Source organism: Nerophis lumbriciformis, linkage group LG11 (genome assembly GCF_033978685.3).
Source record: "Nerophis lumbriciformis linkage group LG11, RoL_Nlum_v2.1, whole genome shotgun sequence".
In the NCBI taxonomy this organism is placed as follows: Eukaryota; Metazoa; Chordata; class Actinopteri; order Syngnathiformes; family Syngnathidae; genus Nerophis; species Nerophis lumbriciformis.
In genome coordinates, this window is record NC_084558.2 from 23,072,048 (window position 1) to 23,094,867 (window position 22,820).

Genomic DNA, 22,820 nt, shown 5'->3' on the forward strand with positions numbered 1-22,820 from the left:
CTTGTTAAGTGTATTGTTATAAACATTTTACATGTTAAATTATTAGAAAACAATAGTATATATATATATATTTTTTTTTTTTTTTCCTGAAGTCATATTGTTTTACTTCACACCAATCGTAAAGGTGAGCGATTCTCGAACCATCCAAGAATGTGTGTCCATAGCACAAATACGAAATAAAAAAATAAATGTGTCTTTTATTTTTTGAACTTCACAAAAATGTAATGATAAATGATTTTTTTTGTTCAATTCCTCACAATATTGAATTAGACTTTCTTATCACACGGTTTTACACAAAAGACAATGTGTTTGTAAGGTACAGTGGGCGGGTGATTATTTTTGTATAATGTCTCTTTATTACAATAAACCTTCCTTAAAAATTGACTGCTCATCAACCTATAAAAACAGCAGGGGATAAAATACAGTACATTTGGTATATTCCCAGTTTACACCACAACATGTCACTTTAAGCTTGGCTGAAAAAAACAGTCAGGTTCATTTTGGCTCACAAGACCAGAAATATTTATTTTTGTGACGCCACTGTCTATGTATATATTAAGCATGCAGATCTACATTGAAGCATAAAATAATAAAAATGCATTTGAAAATCCTTTAAAATGCAATTAATTCTGTTTTCCTCAGGGAGAACTAACCATGACCAATGATATGGAAAACCTTCAGAATGCTATATTTCTGGTGATGGTGCCAGATACTTGGACCAAGCGTGCTTACCCTTCCATGTGTGGCCTGGTTTTGTGGTTCACTGACCTGCTGGCCAGAATCAAAGAGCTGGAAGTTTGGTCAACTGACTTTGTCTTGCCTTCCGCTGTTTGGCTGGCTGGCTTCTTCAACCCCCAATCTTTCCTCACTGCAATCATGCAGGCCATGGCTCGCAGGTATTGTACTGATGAGCAGCTTAAAGGGGAACATTATCACAATTTCAGAAGGGTTAAAACCATTAAAAATCAGTTCCCAGTGGCTTATTTTATTTTTCAAAGTTTTTTTCAAAATTTTACCCATCACGCAATATCCCTAAAAAAACGATTTTAACCATCGTTATATACACCCGTCCATTTTCCTGTGACGTCACACAGTGATGCCAATACAAACAAACATGGCGGATAGAACAGCAAGTTTATAGCGACATTAGCTCGGATTCAGACTCGGATTTCAGCGGTTTAAGCGATTCAACAGATTACGCATGTATTGAAACGGATGGTTGTAGTGTGGAGGCAGGTAGCGAAAACGAAATTGAAGAAGAAACTGAAGCTATTGAGCCATATCGGTCTGAACCGTATGCAAGCGAAACCGACGAAAACGACACGGGAGAAAGCGAGGACGAATTCGGCGATCGCCTTCTAACCAACGATTGGTATGTGTTTGTTTGGCATTAAAGGAAACTAACAACTATGAACTAGGTTTACAGCATATGAAATACATTTGGCAACAACATGCACTTTGAGTGTGCAGACAGCCCATTTCAGGCGCGCTAAGAACATATATTTTTCCACGATTTCAGCATTTTAAATGTGCTGTTTTTGTCCAGTAAGATACATACTAGCCTACAGTTACAGCTGAAGTGACCGATTAAAAATATTTTAACTATTTTTTGTCATTTTTCCATGTGCAATCAATCTTCACTGGAAAAAATGGCATCCCTTCATCACTGAAACTAACTATCTGTTTTTCTGCTTTCACTGGCACCATTATGAGCTAAATTCATAAGCTAAATCATCATAAGCTAAATTATTGGTAAACACAGTTTATGTATAATAATTTACGTAAAACCGCGAGTAATGAATAAAGTTTTCATCAATTAATATATTCTGTAGACATACCCTCATCCGCTCTCTTTTCCTGAAAGCTGATCTGTCCAGTTTTGGAGTTGATGTCAGCAGCCCAGGGAAGCTAGGGTCGATATTCTTCTCTGGATCATCTTCGGTGGCATAAGGGACGGTAGAAGCGGTGTGAGCATCGTCTCGCTCATCTGCGGGAACAAACTGCCGCCATTGCTTGCCGTGCTACCGAGGTCCTTTGTCCCTGAATAGCTCACACACTCCGGCAGATTCAATGGGGGTCTGGCGGCAGATTTCTTTGTATGCATCTGCTTTGAGTGTCGCAAGATATCCACACATTCTTGCCATCTCTGTCGTAGCAAAGCTTTCGTCGGTAAAGTGTGCGGAACAAACGACTGACCATTTCGTCGGCTTTCCCCACACCCTCGTATTTTGAACAAATTTCGTCCAATTTCTTGCCACTTTCGCATCTTTGGGCCACTGGTGCAACTTGATTCCGTCCCTGTTCGTGTTGTTACACCCTCCGACAACACACCGAATGGCGGATTGCTTCCCGATGTGACGTCACATCGTGACGTCATCGCTCCGATAGCGAATAATAGAAAGGCGTTTAATACGCCAAAATTCACCCATTTAGAGTTCGGAAATCGGTTAAAAAAATATATGGTCTTTTTTCTGCAACATCAAGGTATATATTGACGCTTACATAGGTCTGGTGATAATGTTCCCCTTTAAAATCCTGTCATCTCGTGATGCAGTAATTGTAAATTGTATTTGTATGTCAGAAATGAGTGGCCTTTGGATAGCATGAGTCTACAATGTGATGTCACCAAGAAATATCGTGAAGACTTAACGTCACCACCTCGCGAAGGGGCTTATGTTCATGGGCTTTACATGGAGGGTGCTCGCTGGGACACACAGGTAAGTTTAAAGTTTGTTATTTGATTTTCATATGAAACTATGGAGTAGATCTTCCATTTTTTGCTCCATTTTTTGTTTTTGGAGTGCGTCTCTATAGGGATTTCTTCCATCCAAACGAGATAGAGGCCAGGCAAGAATTGTTGCATCTCAAATGTGTTCAATAGAGTCAATAATGAAAATAATCTTTTTTTCAATATAAAGACATTTGGATCAAATTCAAACTTCTACAAATACACAAATGATGGTCCACAAACTCAGCCCCGAACTGTTTAACTTAAAAATCGTGAGGTACACATTATTGTGCAAACATTGACGAATGGGAGTTTGCACTGAAAAAAAGGATGTGACCTTCAAAATGCATAGATTGAAGGAATGAATTGGAAAACACAATGAGGCCATAGCTTGTGATTCCTTACCTACTTCAATTTCAAATTTGACAATCAGTACTTTTACATGCGCACAATATTTTTTATTATTACATGAATTAACTTGAAAGTATTTCTTTAAACGCATGTAAACAACTTAAATGGATCATGTTTAAGTATTTTAACATAACTAAACTATGCAATGGAAAACCAGTTCCCTCTTGCATGTAATCGACTGATCATATGTGCCAGTTTCCGTGGAGGATTATGGCTCTGGTCTTGGATTTAAAGGGGACCTATGATCATTTTAATTAGTGTTGTCAAGCAATTAAAAAAATAGCAATAATTAATGACAAACTCTTTTAATCCATCTTATTAAACTTTGTGATACAGATTAAACTAAAACTAAACTAAGATTGTAGAAAGTGTTGGCTTTGATTGGCTTTCCTGACTGACAGTTACACATATACATGCTACATTATGTCATGTTGTGTATGTTATTTGACAGGACATGAAGTTATTGACTTTCGAGTGATCGTTTTCATTTTGACCCATTGGCAGAAAGGTGAGTGCGTGCCTTAAGAAATTATTTGCAAATCATTTTCAACCCATATTCAGTTGAATATGCTACAAAGACAACATATTTGATGTTCAAACTGATAAACATTTTTTTTTTGTTGCAAATAATCATTAACTTTAGAATTTGATGCCAGCAACACATGACAAAGAAGTTGGGAAAGGTGGCAATACATACTGATAAAGTTGAGGAATACTCATCAAACACTTATTTGGAACATCCCACAGGTGAACAGGCAAATTGGGAACAGGTGGGTGCCATGATTGGGTATAAAAGTAGATTCCATGAAATGCGCAGTCATTCACAAACAAGGATGGGGTGAGGGTCACCACTTTGTCAACAAATGCGAGAGCAAATTTTTGAACAGTTTAAGAAAAACCTTTCTCAACCAGCTATTGCAAGGAATTTAGGGATTTCACCATCTACGGTCCGTAATACTGTCAAAGGGTTCAGAGAATCTGGAGAAATCACTGCACATAAGCAGCTAAGCCCATGACCTTCGATCCCCCAGGCTGTACTGCATCAACAAGCGATATCAGTGTGTCAAGGATATCACCACATGGGCTCAGGAACACTTCAGAAACCCACTGTCAGTAACTACAGTTGGTCGCTACATCTGTAAGTGCAAGTTAAAACTCTCCTATGCAAGGCGAAAACCGTTTAACAACAACACCCAGAAACATCGTCGGCTTCGCTGGGCCTGAGCTCATCTCAGATGGACTGATACATAATGCAAAAGTGTTCTGTGGTCTGACAAGTCCACATTTCAAATTGTTTTTGGAAACTGTGGACGTTGTGTCCTCCGGACCAAAGAGGAAAAGAACCATCCAGATTGTTATAGGCGCAAAGTTGAAAAGCCAGCATGTGTGATGGTATGGGGGTGTGTTAGTGCCCAAGACATGGGTAACTTACACATCTGTGAAGGCGCCATTAATGCTGAAAGGAAACGTACAGGTTTTGGAGCAACATATGTTGCCATCCAAGCAACGTTACCATGGACGCCCCTGCTTATTTCAGCAAGACAATGCCAGGCCACGTGTTACATCAATGTGGCTTCATAGTAAAAAAGTGCGGGTACTAGACTGGCCTGCCTGTAGTCCAGACCTGTCTCCCATTGAAAATGTGTGGCGCATTATGAAGCCTAAAATACCACAACGGAGACCCCCGGACTGTTGAACAACTTAAGCTGTACATCAAGCAAGAATGGGAAAGAATTCCACCTGAGAAGCTTAAACAATGTGTCTGCTCAGTTCCCAAAGTGTTGTTAAAAGGAAAGGCCATGTAACACAGTGGTGAACATGCCCTTTCCCAACTACTTTGGCACGTGTTGCAGCCATGAAATTCTAAGTTAATTATTATTTGAAAAAAAAAAAAAGTTTATGAGTTTGAACATCAAATATGTTGTCTTTGTAGTGCATTCAATTGAATATGGGTTGAAAAAGATTTGCAAATCATTGTATTCCGTTTATATTTACATCCAACACAATTTCCCAACTCATATGGAAACGACGTTTGTAGTATATCAATATATTGACTCACAGATGTGTTTTTAATAGGATAAAGTCAGTTTAATGTTGGTCAAACCACACCATGATGCTGTGCGTTTCCCATCTAGGCCTTCAGTGATGTCCTCAAAATACCATAATTTATGTCACCACATAACCATTGCTGTAGAAATACTATACAGAAACACATTTACGCACTACTTGTATTGAAGCGCCTCAACAGTGTACAAAACGGGCTATTTCCTAGCGCATTTAAAAATCAATAAACCCGCAGCAATTAAAACATATCGTATGTGGTACTGTCAAAATTAAAATTGTAAAAAACATTAAACGTGAAAAAATAATGAAATAAAATAGTCAAACTCACAATTTGTAGCAGTGACGTGCGGTGAACTATACACCAGGTGAGGCAAAGATACTTTTGGAGTTTTTTTCTTTTCTTTCTTTTACTCAAATTCATATGTGCAGCTCTAATCATTAGGTTGCACATTAGAATAACAAGAAAAAGAAGGGATTTATTTGCTTTCATAAAAACATTATCATAATGATATTATGATATGATAAATGGGTCCAAAAAGTATTTGATAAAGTTGTTATTAAATACTTTTTGGTCCCATTTGGTTTTAACGAAATAAATCAAGTATTGTAAGTGTATCTTACCTTTCTGTACTTGTATCTGAAGCAGCAATAGCTATCCTCCATGAAAACCTACTTTGTATGATCAAATTAATTTTGTCTTAAAGTCCAGTTTAGCGAAGTATTTCATCTTGGATACATATTGGCAGCCACATTCATTTGATTTAATGTTATTGCAAGCAATTCAACAATATTTTTGCATCTGACAAAACACACCCACAAACGCTGGTTTACTCTAATAAACATGCCATGTTTGTTATAAATACAGTTTTGAAAAAAAGGGAAAACAAGACTGGAGACATGTGTCTGCTCACACTTCTCCCAGTGTGGCGAGTCAGAGTACTGCTCGCTTGTTGTCACTTATTCTGCAGCCGAGTAGTCACAAGAATGATCCCTGGGATCACTAGCGCCCTCTACCACCATGAGGCGGGAGAACTGCGTGCCTCACCCAGTGCGTCTTCGCAGCCGTTTTATGATTGCTCAGCACAAGAAATACGTTACACACATACAGTTGTTGACAAAATACACTGTACATTATATACCTCAGCTAACTAAACTATGGAAATGTATAATATAATTCATATAGCAATACGGTCTCACTGCACTGCAGGCCAGCAGTTAGCCGAGTCATTGCGCAATCCATGGTGAGGCTCAGCTGGCTGCTGACTAACTGCAAGTCTCTTCTCAGTATTTGATTGGCAAATGTGAAAATTCAGTGATTTTGAATAAAAATAATCTAAAACTGGTGAAGTTAAATGGAAAATAACTTTATAGTATAATCACTGGATACATATAACAATTTAATAATTTTTTTTTCCTATTTACATTTTTTTTCTTTCCATGATGGCACGTGAGGCCATGCCTCACCTGCCTCCCCTGACTGCACGTCACTGATTTGTAGCACCTATTGAACGCCAGTGGTACCGCTCATAGTCGGTTGATTCGAGTGGAAGTGGCGAGCATTTCCCCATTTCATCGCCAGGACAGCTGAGATAGCTTCTGGGGTTGGCCGACGTCATCTCACAAGATGTAGTTTATCTTTAAATATCCTTCTTGAAAATGGCCTTGCAAATATATATGTGCCACCTAATCAACGTTTTGTTCTCCTTCTTTGTGGGTTAAAAAAGTAGCTATATCAAATTCATCCGCTAACGGTCCCGGGTGTTGCTCTGCTAATCTGTATAGCACCGTTGCGGCTCAAACCAGTGAGTATCCAATCACAGGATGCGTAAATGTCACATTCAACATGAGGCCAGCTAGAAGGCCTTACAGACAACAACTCGTGATTGGCTATCGCAATTATCTATTAACTGTATGTACCCATTCACATTATTGATTCTGAAGGCCCCGGGCAGATTTTGTACAGCATGGCAACATAAGCTAGCTGAATTATGATTGGATGAAAACTCTAACCTAAAAACAACAGCACTGGAAGGAGCATAATATGACATGAAGAGAATATGAATAACTTTAGATATTTAGGGAAAGTAAATTAAAAATTACTTGTATCTTTAATTATGATCATGATTTCTGGTTATGTTAGGCCAGCAGGGAAGGCCTTGCTGGCCCTGACAGCCCACCACTGCATTTCTCCATAGCTTGTGTAATAAATAGCTGCACATAACACAAAAAAAGTATTGTCTCCTTTACGCTGAAAACTTCTGATATGTCTCTAAGTGTATTAAAGATTTATATATATATAATATAATTAAGATATAACATTTGACCTTACTTGTTAGATATAACTCATCATATGCCCACTATTTAAAGCCACTAACATCAGTCTCGTGACAGAGAGAGACCTCTTTATCGCCGTGCTGCATGGCGGTATTGTAGTTGCTCTCAGTCAAGCATGGCAACGCGCAGGCGTACACAGAAAGTAACTATCTTTTTTTGTTTTTCCTCCAAAAATGTTGTATCGTCGCAAAGGCTCTGTGTTTTTCGTCAAGAGTTAAGAAAATGACAAGGAATAACACTGGAAGCTCCAGGTGGAGGGAGGAGGGGCCTGGCAAAGAGCATCTACTCGAAATACCCACCTTGGTGCAGTCGTCAATCTTGGACATAACAAATTGCTCAGTGTTAAAATAGGACTGCCAAATTAGGGATGCAACAATTGACAGGTTTTACCAATAACCGTGATTAAAAACTCCAGTTATGTATTCGCAAAGCCTCCACTACACCGTGTGTTTAAGTTCTCCTCACTCGTTATAAACAGAAATTATGCTGGTACATTTTTTCGTCACAACTTGCACAAAACAAAAACAAAGTTACAACAGTGGTGCGCGCACTTATACGTACTCATAGAGAGACACGCTATTATGCTATAGTAATGGTAAACATGATTCTTTTCACTGACTCAGGTACCTATTAGTCACTCACCAAAGTAAATCCATTTACTTGATTCACTAGAGAGAGAGAGACTCGCACATACTACAGTAACAAGTAATCCCATTTAAAATCACCTGCAAAAGTTAATGCTTCACAATTTTAGAAGTACCAGTATTAAGTCTACAATTGTAAAAAAAAAAAAAAAAAAAAGGTCACTTTGTCTTGATGGACTTCATCCTTTGTTCACAGTTAATTATATTTTGTCATGTCTGTGATCATGTTTTGTTTAGTTAGGTTTTACTTGGTTTTTGGACACTTTTTAGTTCTTGTCTTCACTCCCTTGCTTTGTCACCATAGTAACTATTAGTTTCACCTGGTTCACATCCTCATGTCACGCACCTGTCTCACGTTTTCTAATTTTGAGTCTCGCACCTGTTTTCACTAATCATGTCACCAGTATTTAAGCTTGTTGTTGCCAGGCAGTTGGCCTGGTGACATTATCTATCCTAACCATCCAGACTACCTCTGCTACCCATGTATTCATGTTCACTATAGGTCATGCTTCATGCCATGCCACAGTAAGTGTTTATTAGTTTCACGTCCTTAGTTTTGCCTTTGTCCTAGTTTTTGTTTTCTTAGCCTAGTTTATCTACGCCTGTGAGCGCGCCTTTTGTTTGTATCCTTTTTTTGTAATTTGTTAGTGTTTAAAATAAAATATGTCACTACCTTCACGCCATTTCCGGTCCAAGTTCACTTGCATCTCGGGAAAACAACCACTCCATAGTCCACATCCTGACATAATTACAGTCACAATAGTTAACAGCGTTGTAGTTTTCGCCAACCACTCCTCGTGTGCGCCTTGTGCAACTGCTAATAATATTATTGCAATTTGAATGAGATCACTATAGATTGTATTCAGTCACGTGATTTTTGAACAGAAGAAACCCAAGTGGTAAACCGCCAAACCAACATGGGCACTGTTCAGCAAACAGAGTGCAAACTATCTGAGTACGCAAGGAGCCTACATTGTGACTTGAATAAAAGTATTAGTGATTGTTATTATAAGCACTAACACAACTATTTATAGAAGCGCCATGATCACTAGCATGTTTGCCAATGTTTACATCATCGAGTGTTAACCTTTTTCCTTGCTTCCCTGCTCATCAAACTTTAATGTAGGCCATAAATAAATCCTCTCACCTGGATAATAGAAGGACGTGGATGTAATCCATTTTGACAGCCAATTTAGACCCGTTAATGGAAAGAATGACACAAAAAGATGCTTGTTTCACCTTTTTTCTTTCTTCGCGAGGATTATGAGTCATTCTTCATCGAAACGAGAATATATGAACATCCTATCAGTCAGCATTCTGACAGCAGACATTTTACAGTAAGTAATGTTTGATTATGCTTGTTGGCTCTAATGAAGTCTGCAGTGAGTAATAATCAGTAATGTTGTTAAAAAAAAGTGAATGTTGTGATGTATTTTGAATATTATACCTAAAATTATCAAAATACGTAAATATTAAAATTATTACATATATACTAACATCATGTATATAAAACCTTAATGGAGGTGTTTGGATGTTTTGAAGGGCTTTGTTGGCAGAATAGAGCGACTTCCATAGGCTCCATTGTAAGAAGACTTCTGATCGTATGTATTTAATATTTAAAATGCATAAAAAAGAAGTTCCCCTTCAACTCTTTTAGGCTTTGCTCACATTTGCTTTCTTTTATTTAGACTCACGGAGTTGGTGCTTTACAAAACACTTGTTGCAAAAATGCATTTTAAGAACCATGAAACAAGCTAAAATACAAGATAATACTGTAATGAAATGGGAAATACTAAACGCATAATAATTGTGATGATTGTAAAACCGTGATTAATACTTTGAGTATAATCGTACAGATACATTATGTAATGTTGCAATCCTAGACCAAATGCCTGACCTTAGGATTTTGCATTGTTACCATGGGTATCCAACAATGTAACATTTATAGGTCACAAAAGAGGAAAATCGTCATTGGTCCCCTTTTCATTTACAAGCAAAGAAGATAAAGCCAACCAGAGAGAGACTTTTTTACCAAGAAGGTTATAAATTAAAGATACAAAAGGTGAACATTTATAAACTATGTAATTAAAAAAAATGTTAGATAAGTGTCTGATTATTCTTGAAGAATGCACTTAATACTTGACATCACGGCTGAGCATGTCCAGGTATGGAGAAACTTATCAAATCTAGCTGTATTTTAACACCAAAGCTTTGTTGTTCTCACAATGGAAATAAAATAGAGTGACAATGATATGTGTGCATGTTTCGTTAATACAATACAATACAAACAGTGATCTCATGAGAATCAGAAACATTTTGTATTCCCGGGAGGGAATTCGAGTGTTAGCATCCACAAGAAACATTGTTAATAATGCTTTTATTAGTAATGTAAGAATGGAATGTTTATCAAATAATTGAAAAATTGTTCAATAACAGATTGGACAATTTCATAAAAAGATATAGAATACTCGCAGCGAACCAATATAGATACAAAGCTAATATTTCAACATCGATGGCTTTAATCGAAATAACAGAGGAAATTACCAATGCAATAGATGGTAAACAGTGCAGCAGCAGTATTTATGGATTTAACTAAAGCATTTGACACAATTAATCACAATATGTTCAACAGTATGGCATCAGAGGGTTGGTCATAAGAAGCTACTTAACCGACAGGAAGCAATATGTGTAGCTAGCAGGTGCGTGATTTTTCCGTCTGTAGTCGGAAATCCGTCTTTTTTATCTCTGTAAAAAAAATAATTTAATTTTGTTTTTCTTCGTTTTTTCCGACCTGCAATGTGTGTTAAAATCTTGATCCATCTCTTTGCCATACCTGCCAACAACTACGGTTTTCCCGTAATGAGTATGGTTTTTGATAATCCAGTGGTAAAAACTATGGTTTTCCATAAAAAATTATTAACTTAAAAATCGAAGCTACGTAGCGAAGCAACTCCACGGGCAGGTGGAAAAATATACGGGAAACATCAATGATGATTGGTTGGTTTACGTATAAGGAAATCCATGATTGGTTGGTTGGTTTACTATGATGAGTCACGATTGGTTAAGATTAGGGCAAAACATTATGAACAGGCCAATCAGAGGCAAGATAGGGCGGGCCATCGAACCAGGAAGGGAAATCACAACACACCCAAGAGTACAGGAGACACACATCATTTGGCCAATGGTTGGATTAGTAATACATACAAGTGGGAAAAAAGACGAAAAGTATTGATTTAAGAAACCCGATTAATTCTGTGGATGTAAATGTATTGATTTTATCTACAGAAATTGAGTATTTTACAGAAATGTTACGATCAGACATTCCATCCTTGGTCACACAAGGTCAGTCTTGAGTTGCTACTATACATGCAAACAAAGTTTCAGGACATCCTGATACTGCATCTACTCTTTGAAGATGGTTTTGTCATTTGAAACATACTTCAAAAGTGCACCGTTGGCACTGTCTACGTTTCCCATTGCTCCATTATGCAGGGGTTCCTTGCTTTTATGACAAAAGCCCACTGATCAACCAGCATCTGTGTTTTCACAATTTCATTAGCAATTCAATGAGTCCCTCATCATGAAGATGTAGTTGACCTGAGCTGCGTATGTTAGAAGATGTGAAGGTATGCGTTTTATGCACAGACATTGGTTGACTATTGTGTCACAGAAGACATGGTAAACCGTTTTCATTTAGTTTGAGTGAAGTGTTAGCCAAAAGTCTAAAGTTCAGAGTCGCTTCAATAGCACGGTGGGAATAATGCATTCAGGATAACTGAATTTATGGTTATAAAATGTAGATTTGTTTTAATATAACCAGGATTAATCCTGTTGGTATTAAAAACCAAATTTGTTTCAAGAAAGTCCTGGCCAAGAGGCAGCAAAGTTTCACACAAAGTTACAAAATGTAAACAATACAGTCACATGAGGAAGCACCAATCTGGATTTAAAACAAATCTAAGGATCTTTTTGCCAAATGCAAGATGCACATATTATGCAGGGGTTCCTTGCTTTTATGACAAAAGCCCACTGATCAACCAGCATCTGTGTTTTCACAATTTCATTAGCAATTCAATGAGTCCCTCATCATGAAGATGTAGTTGACCTGAGCTGCGTATGTTAGAAGATGTGAAGGTATGCGTTTTATGCACAGACATTGGTTGACTATTGTGTCACAGAAGACATGGTAAACCGTTTTCATTTAGTTTGAGTGAAGTGTTAGCCAAAAGTCTAAAGTTCAGAGTCGCTTCAATAGCACGGTGGGAATAATGCATTCAGGATAACTGAATTTATGGTTATAAAATGTAGATTTGTTCTAATATAACCAGGATAAATCCTGTTGGTATTAAAAACCAAATTTGTTTCAAGAAAGTCCTGGCCAAGAGGCAGCAAAGTTTCACACAAAGTTACAAAATTTAAACAATACAGTCACATGAGGAAGCACCAATCTGGATTTAAAACAAATCTAAGGATCTTTTTGCCAAATGCAAGATGCACATATACCCAAAATGTTGGACATGTGCAGCCGCATTCAGGTGGATCTTTATGCATGTAAGGCTTGGTTATTTACATTTACTTCACAATTGCCAAGGGAACAAGGCCTTTATGCTGTGGAATACTACTGTAAAGTTTGAGGCTTCCAAGGTGGAGCAGTCATGTTTATGTTTGTGACTGGTCTAACATTGTTTACCAAACCTGCAGTTATGATTGTATCTGGGAATGGTGTATATCAGTCCAATCTCAACAAACTAAGATTTCCAATTATTTTATAAACACGCCTTGGCATGAAAACAAGGGGCGGCATAAAATCCTGGCTTCTTAATAAAAATAGTAATAGTCAGTGTGCCATAGGAACAGTAAGGGTTTAATGCATTCCATTCCATTTGCATTAAGCTGAATCCCATTACTCTGCTTCTTTTGGCTTTCTCCATCTCCAAGCATGCTGCCTTTACACAGAATATGTTGCCCAGTTTTCTAGCTGCATCCCCGTAGACTTGTTAATTGGGGAATGAGCAGAGTTTGCATTTGAACACTCCGATCTCTCTCTACCCAGAGTTGAGTGGTTCCTTTTTTTCTTCATTAAAGTTGGAGACAAGCAAATAGACTTGCAGTTCGATGGGCTGAGTAGTTTCTGCTCACTGCTCCCACCACTCGTCCTGCCCTGCTGCCAGCCCCAAAGGCCAGTCCTGGGCCAGTGTCCAGCCGGGAATAGCGTGAATAAGAGAGTAAGCGACTCTCCTTAAGAACTCAGATAGATGGGCAGCAATAAAAACCAAAGATATATGATAAACCACCTCATTTATATATATGAAGTTCTCCTCTTAATCAAAGGGGTTTTACACCTGAAAAAAGGTGGACACTGTATGTGGATATGATTAGATTTCAGTGAGAATTGATATGATTTTGCAACAAACAAGTTTGTGATAGGAGCAAAAAGTGTTAGCATTGGTTGGTAAAGCTCAACAGATTTGTCAGACTTAAAGGGAAACTGCACTTTTTGGGGAATTTTGCCTATCGTTCATAATCATTATGAGAGATATGACGACGGACGTATGTGATCAAAAGTCTGCTTACAATGGAGCCTACGGGAGTCGCTTTATTCTGCCTACAAAGCCCTTAAAAAAACATCCAAACACCTCCATTGAGGTTTTATAGACATGATGTAAGTATATATGTAATGTAGTAACGGGCACATTTACAATAACATTTAATATTTACCGTATTTTTCGTAATATAAGTCGCAGTTTTTTTCATAGTTTGGCCGGGGGTGCGACTTGTACTCAGGAGCGACTTATGTGTGAAATGATTAACACATTACCGTAAAATATCAAATAATATTATTTAGCTCATTCACGTGAGAGACGAGACGTATAAGATTTCATCGGATTTAGCGATTAGAAGTGACAGATTGTTTGGTAAACATATAGCATATACTATATGTTATAGTTATTTGAATGACTCTTACCATAATATGTTACGTTAACATACCAGGCACGTTCTCAGTTGGTTATTTATGCGTCATATAACGTACACTTATTCAGCCTGTTGTTCACTATTCTTTATTTATTTTAAATTGCCTTTCAAATGTCAATTCTTGGTGTTGGGTTTTATCAAATACATTTCCGCAAAAAATGCGACTTATACTCCAGTGCGACTTATATATGTTTTTTTCCGTCTTTATAATGCATTTTCGGCCGGTGCGACTTATACTCTGGAGTGACTTATACTCTGAAAAATACGGTACGTATTTTGATCATTTTAAGTATATTCGACACATTAATTTCAAAAACGCATCACGTTTGCTTTTTTCTTCATCACTGATTATTACTCACTGCAGATTTCATGAGCGACAACAAACGTATCACTTACTGTACACTGACTGCTGTCATTAGAATGCCGACTGCTGGGATGTTCATATATTCCTATTTAGAAGAAGAATGACTCATAATCCTCACAAAGAAAAGGGGGACATAACCAAATGTCTTTTTGTTGTCATTCTCGCCATTCCCGGGTCTAAATTGACTGTCAAAGTATACCAACTTGTCGGAATACGTCCTCATTCTTCTAGTATCCAGGTGATAGACATGATTCATGATCTAGAAGATTGCTTGACGAGCAAGGAAACAGCTGATCAGTCGATCATGTAAACATTGGCATACAAGCTCGTGATCGCAGCACCACTATAAATAGTTTATCTGTGTTAGCGTTTATAATAACAATATCACTAATACTTGGTTAATATTCAAGTCACCATATGTAAATGGAGTATTGTTGGCGCTTTTTGGATGGTTACTTATTGGGTTTTATGGGCGGAATAGACGACCTCCCAATGGCTATGCTGTAAGCTGACTTTTATTTACACGTCTATGGATGTTTGCATACATCCAGGTCATTGTAATCTCAGGGCATTCAATTGATCGCAACTGGACTGCTTAGTTTGTCTTAACGTTTCGCCTCTCATCCAAGTAGGCTTCATCAGTTCATGCTCATAGACTTAGATTGGTCAGATCTGGTCTCGCAGCTAGCGCCAAAACACCAAATATTTATACTCCAAAACCAGGAGGGTGTGCCTGGGAAGGATGGTTTCAACCTTTCATATTGAGAAAAACAACTGTTGAGATGCAAACAAGCAAACCCCAGATGGTTGTTTGTGAAAAGTGCTTCCAGTTCTAGTAGAAACAAGAACAGTGGATGAGGACGAAAAAGGTGACAGACGCACAAAATATTGTCATTACATATGTATCAGGTCAATCTGAGAAATTCAGAAGAATTTTGAACCAACACAACATCCCAGTACACTTCAAAGCAGGCAACACCCTGAGACAGAGACTCGTGCATCCTAAAGACCAGACACCCCACACCCACAAAAACAATCTGGTGTATGCTATCCAGTGAAGCAGTGAATCTATGTCAAAGTTGAAAAACCATTCCTGAACAGATGAGGTCCGCAACGCCACCAGTCTTCCACATACAACACTGTCCTTTTAACCATTCCTAAAAGATTCAGCAATTTAGCCTCCAACAAATAACAGGAGTTAGAAACATTCTGATCAGAGTTGCTCATTTGTGCCATTTATTTTCTACTGAATGGAATGCTAACGTGGGTGATTCCGATTATTTTGGGCGGTTAGTGGTCGATCCACAGCTTTCGTTCTGCCACACAAGACCTCACGAGGGGGAATTCCACTTCAACGACTGCCGTAGGCATTAAGAGTAAGATTGCTCCTTTGCATTAAAACACTTGTTTTTCTCACCACAATAGGGCGAAACCATCCTTGTCCAGGCAAAACCTCCTGGTTTTGGAGTATAAATATTTGGGGGTTTGGCACCAGCCGCTTGACTAGATTTGACAAATCTAAGTCTAAGTCTAGATCTGACCAGTCTAAGTCTATGAGCATGAACTGATGAAGCCTACTTGAATGAGAGGGGAAACGTCTTCTAAGACAAACTAAGCAGTCTAGTTGCAATCGATTTAATGCGCTGAGATTACTTTCATTTATGTTTATTTATGAGTTAAAATGCATTCAAAAAAATACATCCGTCGTCATGTCTTTCATAATGATTGTGAACCATAGGCAAAATTCCCAAAAAAGTGCAGTTCCTTTTTAAAAGGGCTGTTTACAACATTTACACAGATGCATGGAGGGCACTACTTTTTCCAATGTATTTTAAGCATTATATCCTGCCCTTATGGCTTTTAGGACATAATGACTTAACCACGTACATAACGCGTGTGCGTGCATTAGCTTTGGGTGTTGTTAACTAATAATACCGATTTAGATAGTGTTAGCTATCATTGAATGTATAATTTAACATAACAACAACATGACTGCAAATTTTTTGTTGCTTCTCTTGGACTGCTTTTGTACGTGTGCACGCGCTTTCTGCACAAGCGTGTTGACGGGACAAACTTAATAACAGCCCTTTTAAGAATTGATTAATAAATTATATTCTCTCTGAATAATAGAAGTAGCTGCAAAATAATACATTTTTTAATAGTAAATTCCTCTCTAACATACTTAGCTTCTGTGATGAGGTGGCGACTTGTCCAGGGTGTACCCCGCCTTCCGCCCGAATGCAGCTGAGATAGGCTCCAGCGACCCCCCGCCACCCCAAAAAAAGGGACAAGTGGTAGAAAATGGATGGATGGATGGCATACTTAGCTTGAGCAAACTACATTGCATCTGAATGATGACTAATGCATTGAATGGCCAATGAAATTGTGAAAACAAAGACATGCTGGTTAACGGGGAGGCTTTTGTCATAAAACCAAAAAACTCCTGTGTCACTAAGCAATGGATAATATGCTCTATGTTTCAATTAGTACACTTTTGAAAACTTTTCTTCGATATTAAAGGGCAGGATTGCAGTGTCAGGAAGTCACACAGTTTTGCTTTCATGGGTTGGAGAAGATGCTGACTGAGTGTGACTAAGGGTCTTCAACTGGAACACCTTTGGAACGCATGATCCGAACTTTCGAAAAAAACCTGCGTTAATACTAAATTTTTGTAGTATTACTGCCGAACTTGAGATGGGATTCAGTAATGACTTAAAGGGGAACATTATCACCAGACCTATGTAAGCGTCAATATATACCTTGATGTTGCAGAAAAAAGACCACATATTTTTTTAAATTAATTAATTGATTTCCGAACTCTAAATGGGTGAATTTTGGCGAATTAAACGCATTTCTATTATTCGCTCTCGGAGCGATGACGTCACGTTGTGACGTCACATCAGGAAGCAATTCGCCATTTTCTCACTTTTGTCGGTGTGTTGTCGGAGGGTGTAACAACATGAACAGGGACGGATTCAAGTTGCACCAGTGGCCCAAAGATGCGAAAGTGGCAAGAAATTGGACGAAATTTGTTCAAAATAAGAGGCTGTGGGGAAAGCCGACGAAATGGTCAGTCGTTTGTTCCGCACACTTTATCGACGAAAGCTATGCTACGACAGAGATGGCAAGAATGTGTGGATATCTTGCGACACTCAAAGCAGATGCTGACATCAACTCCAAAACTGGACAGATCAGCTTTCAGGAAAAGAGAGCGGATGAGGGTACGTCTACAGAATATATTAATTGATGAAAACTTTATTCATTACTCGCGGTTTTATGTAAATTATTATACATAAACTGTGTTTACCAATAATTTAGCTTAAAAACATTTATTTTTTTCAATCATTCGAGTACATTCGGGTAGTCTTGTGTAATGCAGTATTTTGTGTCTATTTAGGTATGGTTAACCTGAGTGCTGAAATCGTGGAAAAATATATGTTCTTAGCACGCCTGAAATGGGCTGTCTGCACTCTCAAAGTGCATGTTGTTGCCAAATGTATTTCATATGCTGTAAATCTAGTTCATAGTTGTTAGTTTCCTTTAATGCCAAACAAACACATACTAATTGTTGGTTAGAAGGCGATCGCCGAATTCGTCCTCGCTTTCTCCCGTGTCGCTGGCTGTCGTGTCGTTTTCGTCGGTTTCGCTTGTATATACGGTTCAAACCGATATGGCTCAATAGCTTCAGTTTCTTCTTCAATTTCGTTTTCGCTACCTGCCTCCACACTACAACCATCCGTTTCAATATATGCGTAATCTGTTGAATCGCTTAAGCCGCTGAAATCTGAGTCTGAATCCGAGCTAATGTCGCTATACCTTGCTGTTCTTTCCGCCATGTTTGTTTGTGTTGGCATCACTATGTGACGTCACAGGAAAATGGACGGGTGTATATAACGATGGTTAAAATCAGGCACTTTGAAGCTTTTTTTTAGGGATATTGCGTGATGGGTAAAATTTTGAAAAAAACTTCGAAAAATAAAATAAGCCACTGGGAACTGATTTTTAATGGTTTTAACCCTTCTGAAATTGTGATAATGTTCCCCTTTAAACTACGGCCCCATTGTGTTTTCTGGTCCTTATCGCTAAGCTCATTATTTTGAATGGACAGGTTTCTGAAAAAAGTATGGACCAACCTTAAAAAAAGATATAGATTTTTCTGTGTATTCCAACTCCTATGTGTGAGTAGCACACATATTCTGACTGTTAGTGGCCAAAATCTGCTTATTAGTTTTTAAAACATCTTAAAGCCATGCCTCTACACAAAACGGTTTAAGGACAGCTTTTTGTTTACTTGTAGGCCTTCCAGCCAATAATTATTGGAATTCAACAGTTGAAGGAATAAGAGCAAATTAAATATACTGTAGAAAAAAAATGAAATAAAAATATGAAATTGCAGCTATCTCATCGGGATTTATTGCAAGTATATAAATCTCCTACAATTATGCATTTGTAGTTCAATCTGCATCTCAGTTCACAATCCTATGTTTGACTCTTCTTTGAAGTTTTACACCATTTCCACATTCAATTAAGGCTTTTTGTCCTCTGACTTTCCCAAAGTCATCAGGATTTACACTCAGCCCTGAAAGCCTCTACGCATGCATGGAGAAACTTGAGTTTGTCAGGCACAGGCACTAAATGTAGGAGGATTAATTAGCGGGACTGCTTCAGTGTGTTCAGTGAGGATGTTTTTCGAGGCAGGGCAGTTTGACTTTGTCTCCAACGCAGCCGACTTTCTAAACACTCTTCAAGGGTGCCGCAGTGTAGTGTTCTTCATCGCTCAAGTCATCCAGGATCATTCAAGAATTAAATGCAGACTCAGTGGTGGGAAAAATTAGCACATAAACAAGTTTTTACTTCACGCTAATTAATGACTCCTGCCAGTTCTTTGACATGTGTCATTCAATTGTTCACTGGCTTGTCATCCCTTCCCATCCTTTCCTGTCAGACTGGCTTGATTGTGGACGCACGCCTGCAAGAGCTCACCCCCAACATGCCAGTCATCTTCATCCGAGCCATGCCTGTGGACAAACAGGATATCAGAAACGTGTACCGATGTCCTGTTTACAAGACTCGCCAAAGGGGGCCAACGCACGTCTGGACTTTCAACCTGAAGACCAAAGAAAAGCCCTCAAAGTGGACTCTCGCTGGAGTGGCTTTGCTGCTGCAAATCTAGGATTCCAGTTGCTTTATTGTAGGTCATCACCACATTTTAATGCACATTTTATTCCTTCGTTAAGCAGAATACAATTCACATTGTGAACATTTTTGAGACGCGAAAAAAAAGTTTTTTTACATTTTCGTCTTCTGTTTATGAAAAAGCCTAATTGGGACTCCTGGCACAGGAATTCGGTGGAATCATTGAAAGAGCAATTTTGCCAATCATTCACAGCCCTTATGTCAGACAAGAAACACATTTCTCTCTTTTTAGTGGAAAAACTGATAACAAGAAATAATGGGTAGTCATTAATTTTTCTTCGAAAGCCTTCTAAAAAACAAACAATTCTACACTCGTGACCTGCATATTAACAAAGCTATAGCAACATTGCTATATTAAGAGCTAACACCAATAAATTAATTCTCTGGTGACATCGCGCCTTGCTTCTCACTCACAATATGATATGTGTTAATAATCCTGATTATGCAATAGGACACCAATATGTACAGACTGAGAAACAAGAACAATCCTAAGAACTAATACACATTAACATTGAAATGATCTGTTAAGTATTATCCCACATTTAATGTATTGTTTGTACACGGCGGGGCTCGACTGTGTATACACAGTAGCTGTGATTGAAGCACGTGTCACAATTAGGGATGTCCGATGATGGCTTTTTGCCGATATCCGATATTTCAATATTGTCCAAATCTTTAATTACCGATACCGATATCAACCGATATATACAGTTGTGGAATTAACACATTATTATGCCTAATTTGGACAACCAGGTATGGTGAAGATAAGGTACTTTAAAAAAAAATGTATAAAATAAAATAAGATAAATAAATTAAAAACATTTTTTTGAATAAAAAATAAAGTAAAACAACATAAAAACAGTTACATTGAAACTAGTAATTAATGAAAATGAGTAAAATTAACTGTTAAAGGTTAGTACTATTGGACCAGCAGCACACACAATCATGTGTGCTTACGGACTGTATCCCTTGCAGACTGTATTGATATATATTGATATATAATGTAGGAACCAGCAATATTAATAACAGAAAGAAACAACCATTTTGTGGGAATGAGTGTGGGGTTGGTGCACTAATTGTAAATGTATCTTGTGTTTTTTATGTTGCTTTAATAAAAAAATAAATAAACAATACCGATCATTTCCGATATTTCATTTTAACGCATTTATCGGCCGATATTATCGGACATCTCTTGTCACAATCAATATGGTATCTTACGCGTCTTTTCTAGTTAATTTTGGTCAGGTGGATAAAAGTGCGGGGTTTGCAAGCGTCAACAATTCATTTGTTGAGATGCAGTCTCCTCCTCGCCAGATACACAAAGCCTTTATGTCGATGATAACGTGTGCAAACTCTCCATTTTTGTCGGCAAGCTCCACACTCACACCACCAAGTCATGCTGGTTCTGACTCTTGTCACCCTCTCTCCCTGCCCGCTCAGCTTTTATGACCAGTAGCTCATCCTCCGTGCTCATCCTCTAAGTAGTCGTCATCTCTCACGAAGTCTGCCATGATTTGTGGAGGCAAACAGCAAACACGCTCTCCGTGTTGTTGTTGATGGAAGTAGCGCAATGCCTGAAATTACCAAAATACTGTAAATATTACATGTTATGAATGTACCTGTGACTACATCATATACATAATGTATGTTTATTAAACAGTGGTGGAGGATTCTAAGGGATTTATTGGCAAATGTGTTAATCCCCATTACCTGCATTGTTAGCCATCTCTCGATAGAATGCTTTGATGTGTTTTCTGATGAGCAAAAAAAAAAATGACGCGTGTTCTTGCCTCACTTTCAGATTGTGCATTTGTCCTGGCTTAAGACCAGACCTGGACATCTCCAATGGCTGAATGTTGGCACCCTGACGTCTGCAAAATAGGCAGCGGTGCGTACAATTACACCACTAGAGCCTCATCGCCCACACCGGGATGCCAAATATAAAACCCGGGCCAAATTATTTTGGGAAGAAATGTTTTTTACCCCCCATATTGGGACGATGCAGTTTTTTTATTTTATAATATGGGTTTCAGTTTTGTTGTTCTTTTCCATAACACAATGACTGGTTTTGATATGGCACACACTATTCTAAATATTTCTTATAAAAACGGTCTCTCCATATGCCATTCCTATTTCTTCAAATAAATAAAACGTTAAAATCAGTTTTTTTAACTGCCTTAATGGAAACACGAGATTAGAGCTTTGCCCAAGTGCATTTAAGTCGGTTGTTTTAATTGGCCCACAAAGAAAGAATATTTGAGACACAAATGTAAACGTTATATATATATATATATATATATATATATATATATAGGGTTAGGGCCACATTGAAGAGTAAAAAGTTTAAATATTGAACATTCAAACAATACACTCATTATAATTATTAAAATATAATTACCAGCTTAGCATATCTTGATCTAAAATGGAGTGGTTTTAGTGTGTTGAAAAAAATATTATATATAAACAAATAAAAGTGAAGAATGTCAAAGATGCACGCACATCCTTATGATTTTTTTGCATGTTTTGGACAACCCTGATTTAAGTCTAATTGTTTGCAGGAACTTTATGATTCAGTAATTTAATTCATGTTTTATATCTGTATGCAGTTGGATTTAGGATTTTTGGCATAGATTATGTTCGACTTTGACCTCTTGCCATCAATAAAGCTTCTAAAAAGGAGCAGTGTCTGTGTCTTGTGTTGTGTTGTGGTGCAACAGTAGGAAAGCGTGCAACATTTGTAGAACTCTAATGTAGCGTTCTGACTGAAGATTGACAAGCTGTAGATGGCTTTAAAGATATTTGTAAAAATACTATTAATTTAAAAAATGTGTGAGATTTGAGATTTCCTTCTCCTATATGGGGTGTCTTACCAGGTTTACGAGCCCCATCTGCCCGAATGCGGTAGATAGCACAGGGGTACATCGTATATCTGACAATATATATACTTAAAATCATTTTTTTTCCTCAAAACTCAACAGTGCGCCTTAAAACCCGGTTTGCCTAATATATGGAATAATTCTGGTTTTGCTTGCTTACTGACCTCGAAGAAATTTTATATGGTACATGGTGTAATGATAAGTGTGACCAGTAGATGGCAGTCAAACAT

At 37.9% G+C, this 22,820-nt stretch overlaps 1 protein-coding gene across 2 annotated transcripts in view; it reads left to right on the forward strand.

The window, feature by feature from the left end:
* The window catches only part of dnah9 (dynein, axonemal, heavy chain 9), a 366,284-nt gene extending 343,950 nt beyond the window's left edge, over nucleotides 1-22,334 (forward strand). For both annotated transcript variants that reach the window (XM_072914095.1, XM_072914096.1), the window contains 4 exons: nucleotides 643-896; nucleotides 2,582-2,717; nucleotides 19,464-19,709; nucleotides 21,516-22,334. In XM_072914095.1, coding sequence (XP_072770196.1) covers nucleotides 643-896; nucleotides 2,582-2,717; nucleotides 19,464-19,691 — 618 coding nt within the window. In that variant the 3' untranslated portion in view covers nucleotides 19,692-19,709; nucleotides 21,516-22,334. The remainder of the gene's footprint in view (nucleotides 1-642; nucleotides 897-2,581; nucleotides 2,718-19,463; nucleotides 19,710-21,515) is intronic.
* Nucleotides 22,335-22,820: the final 486 nt, after the last annotated feature.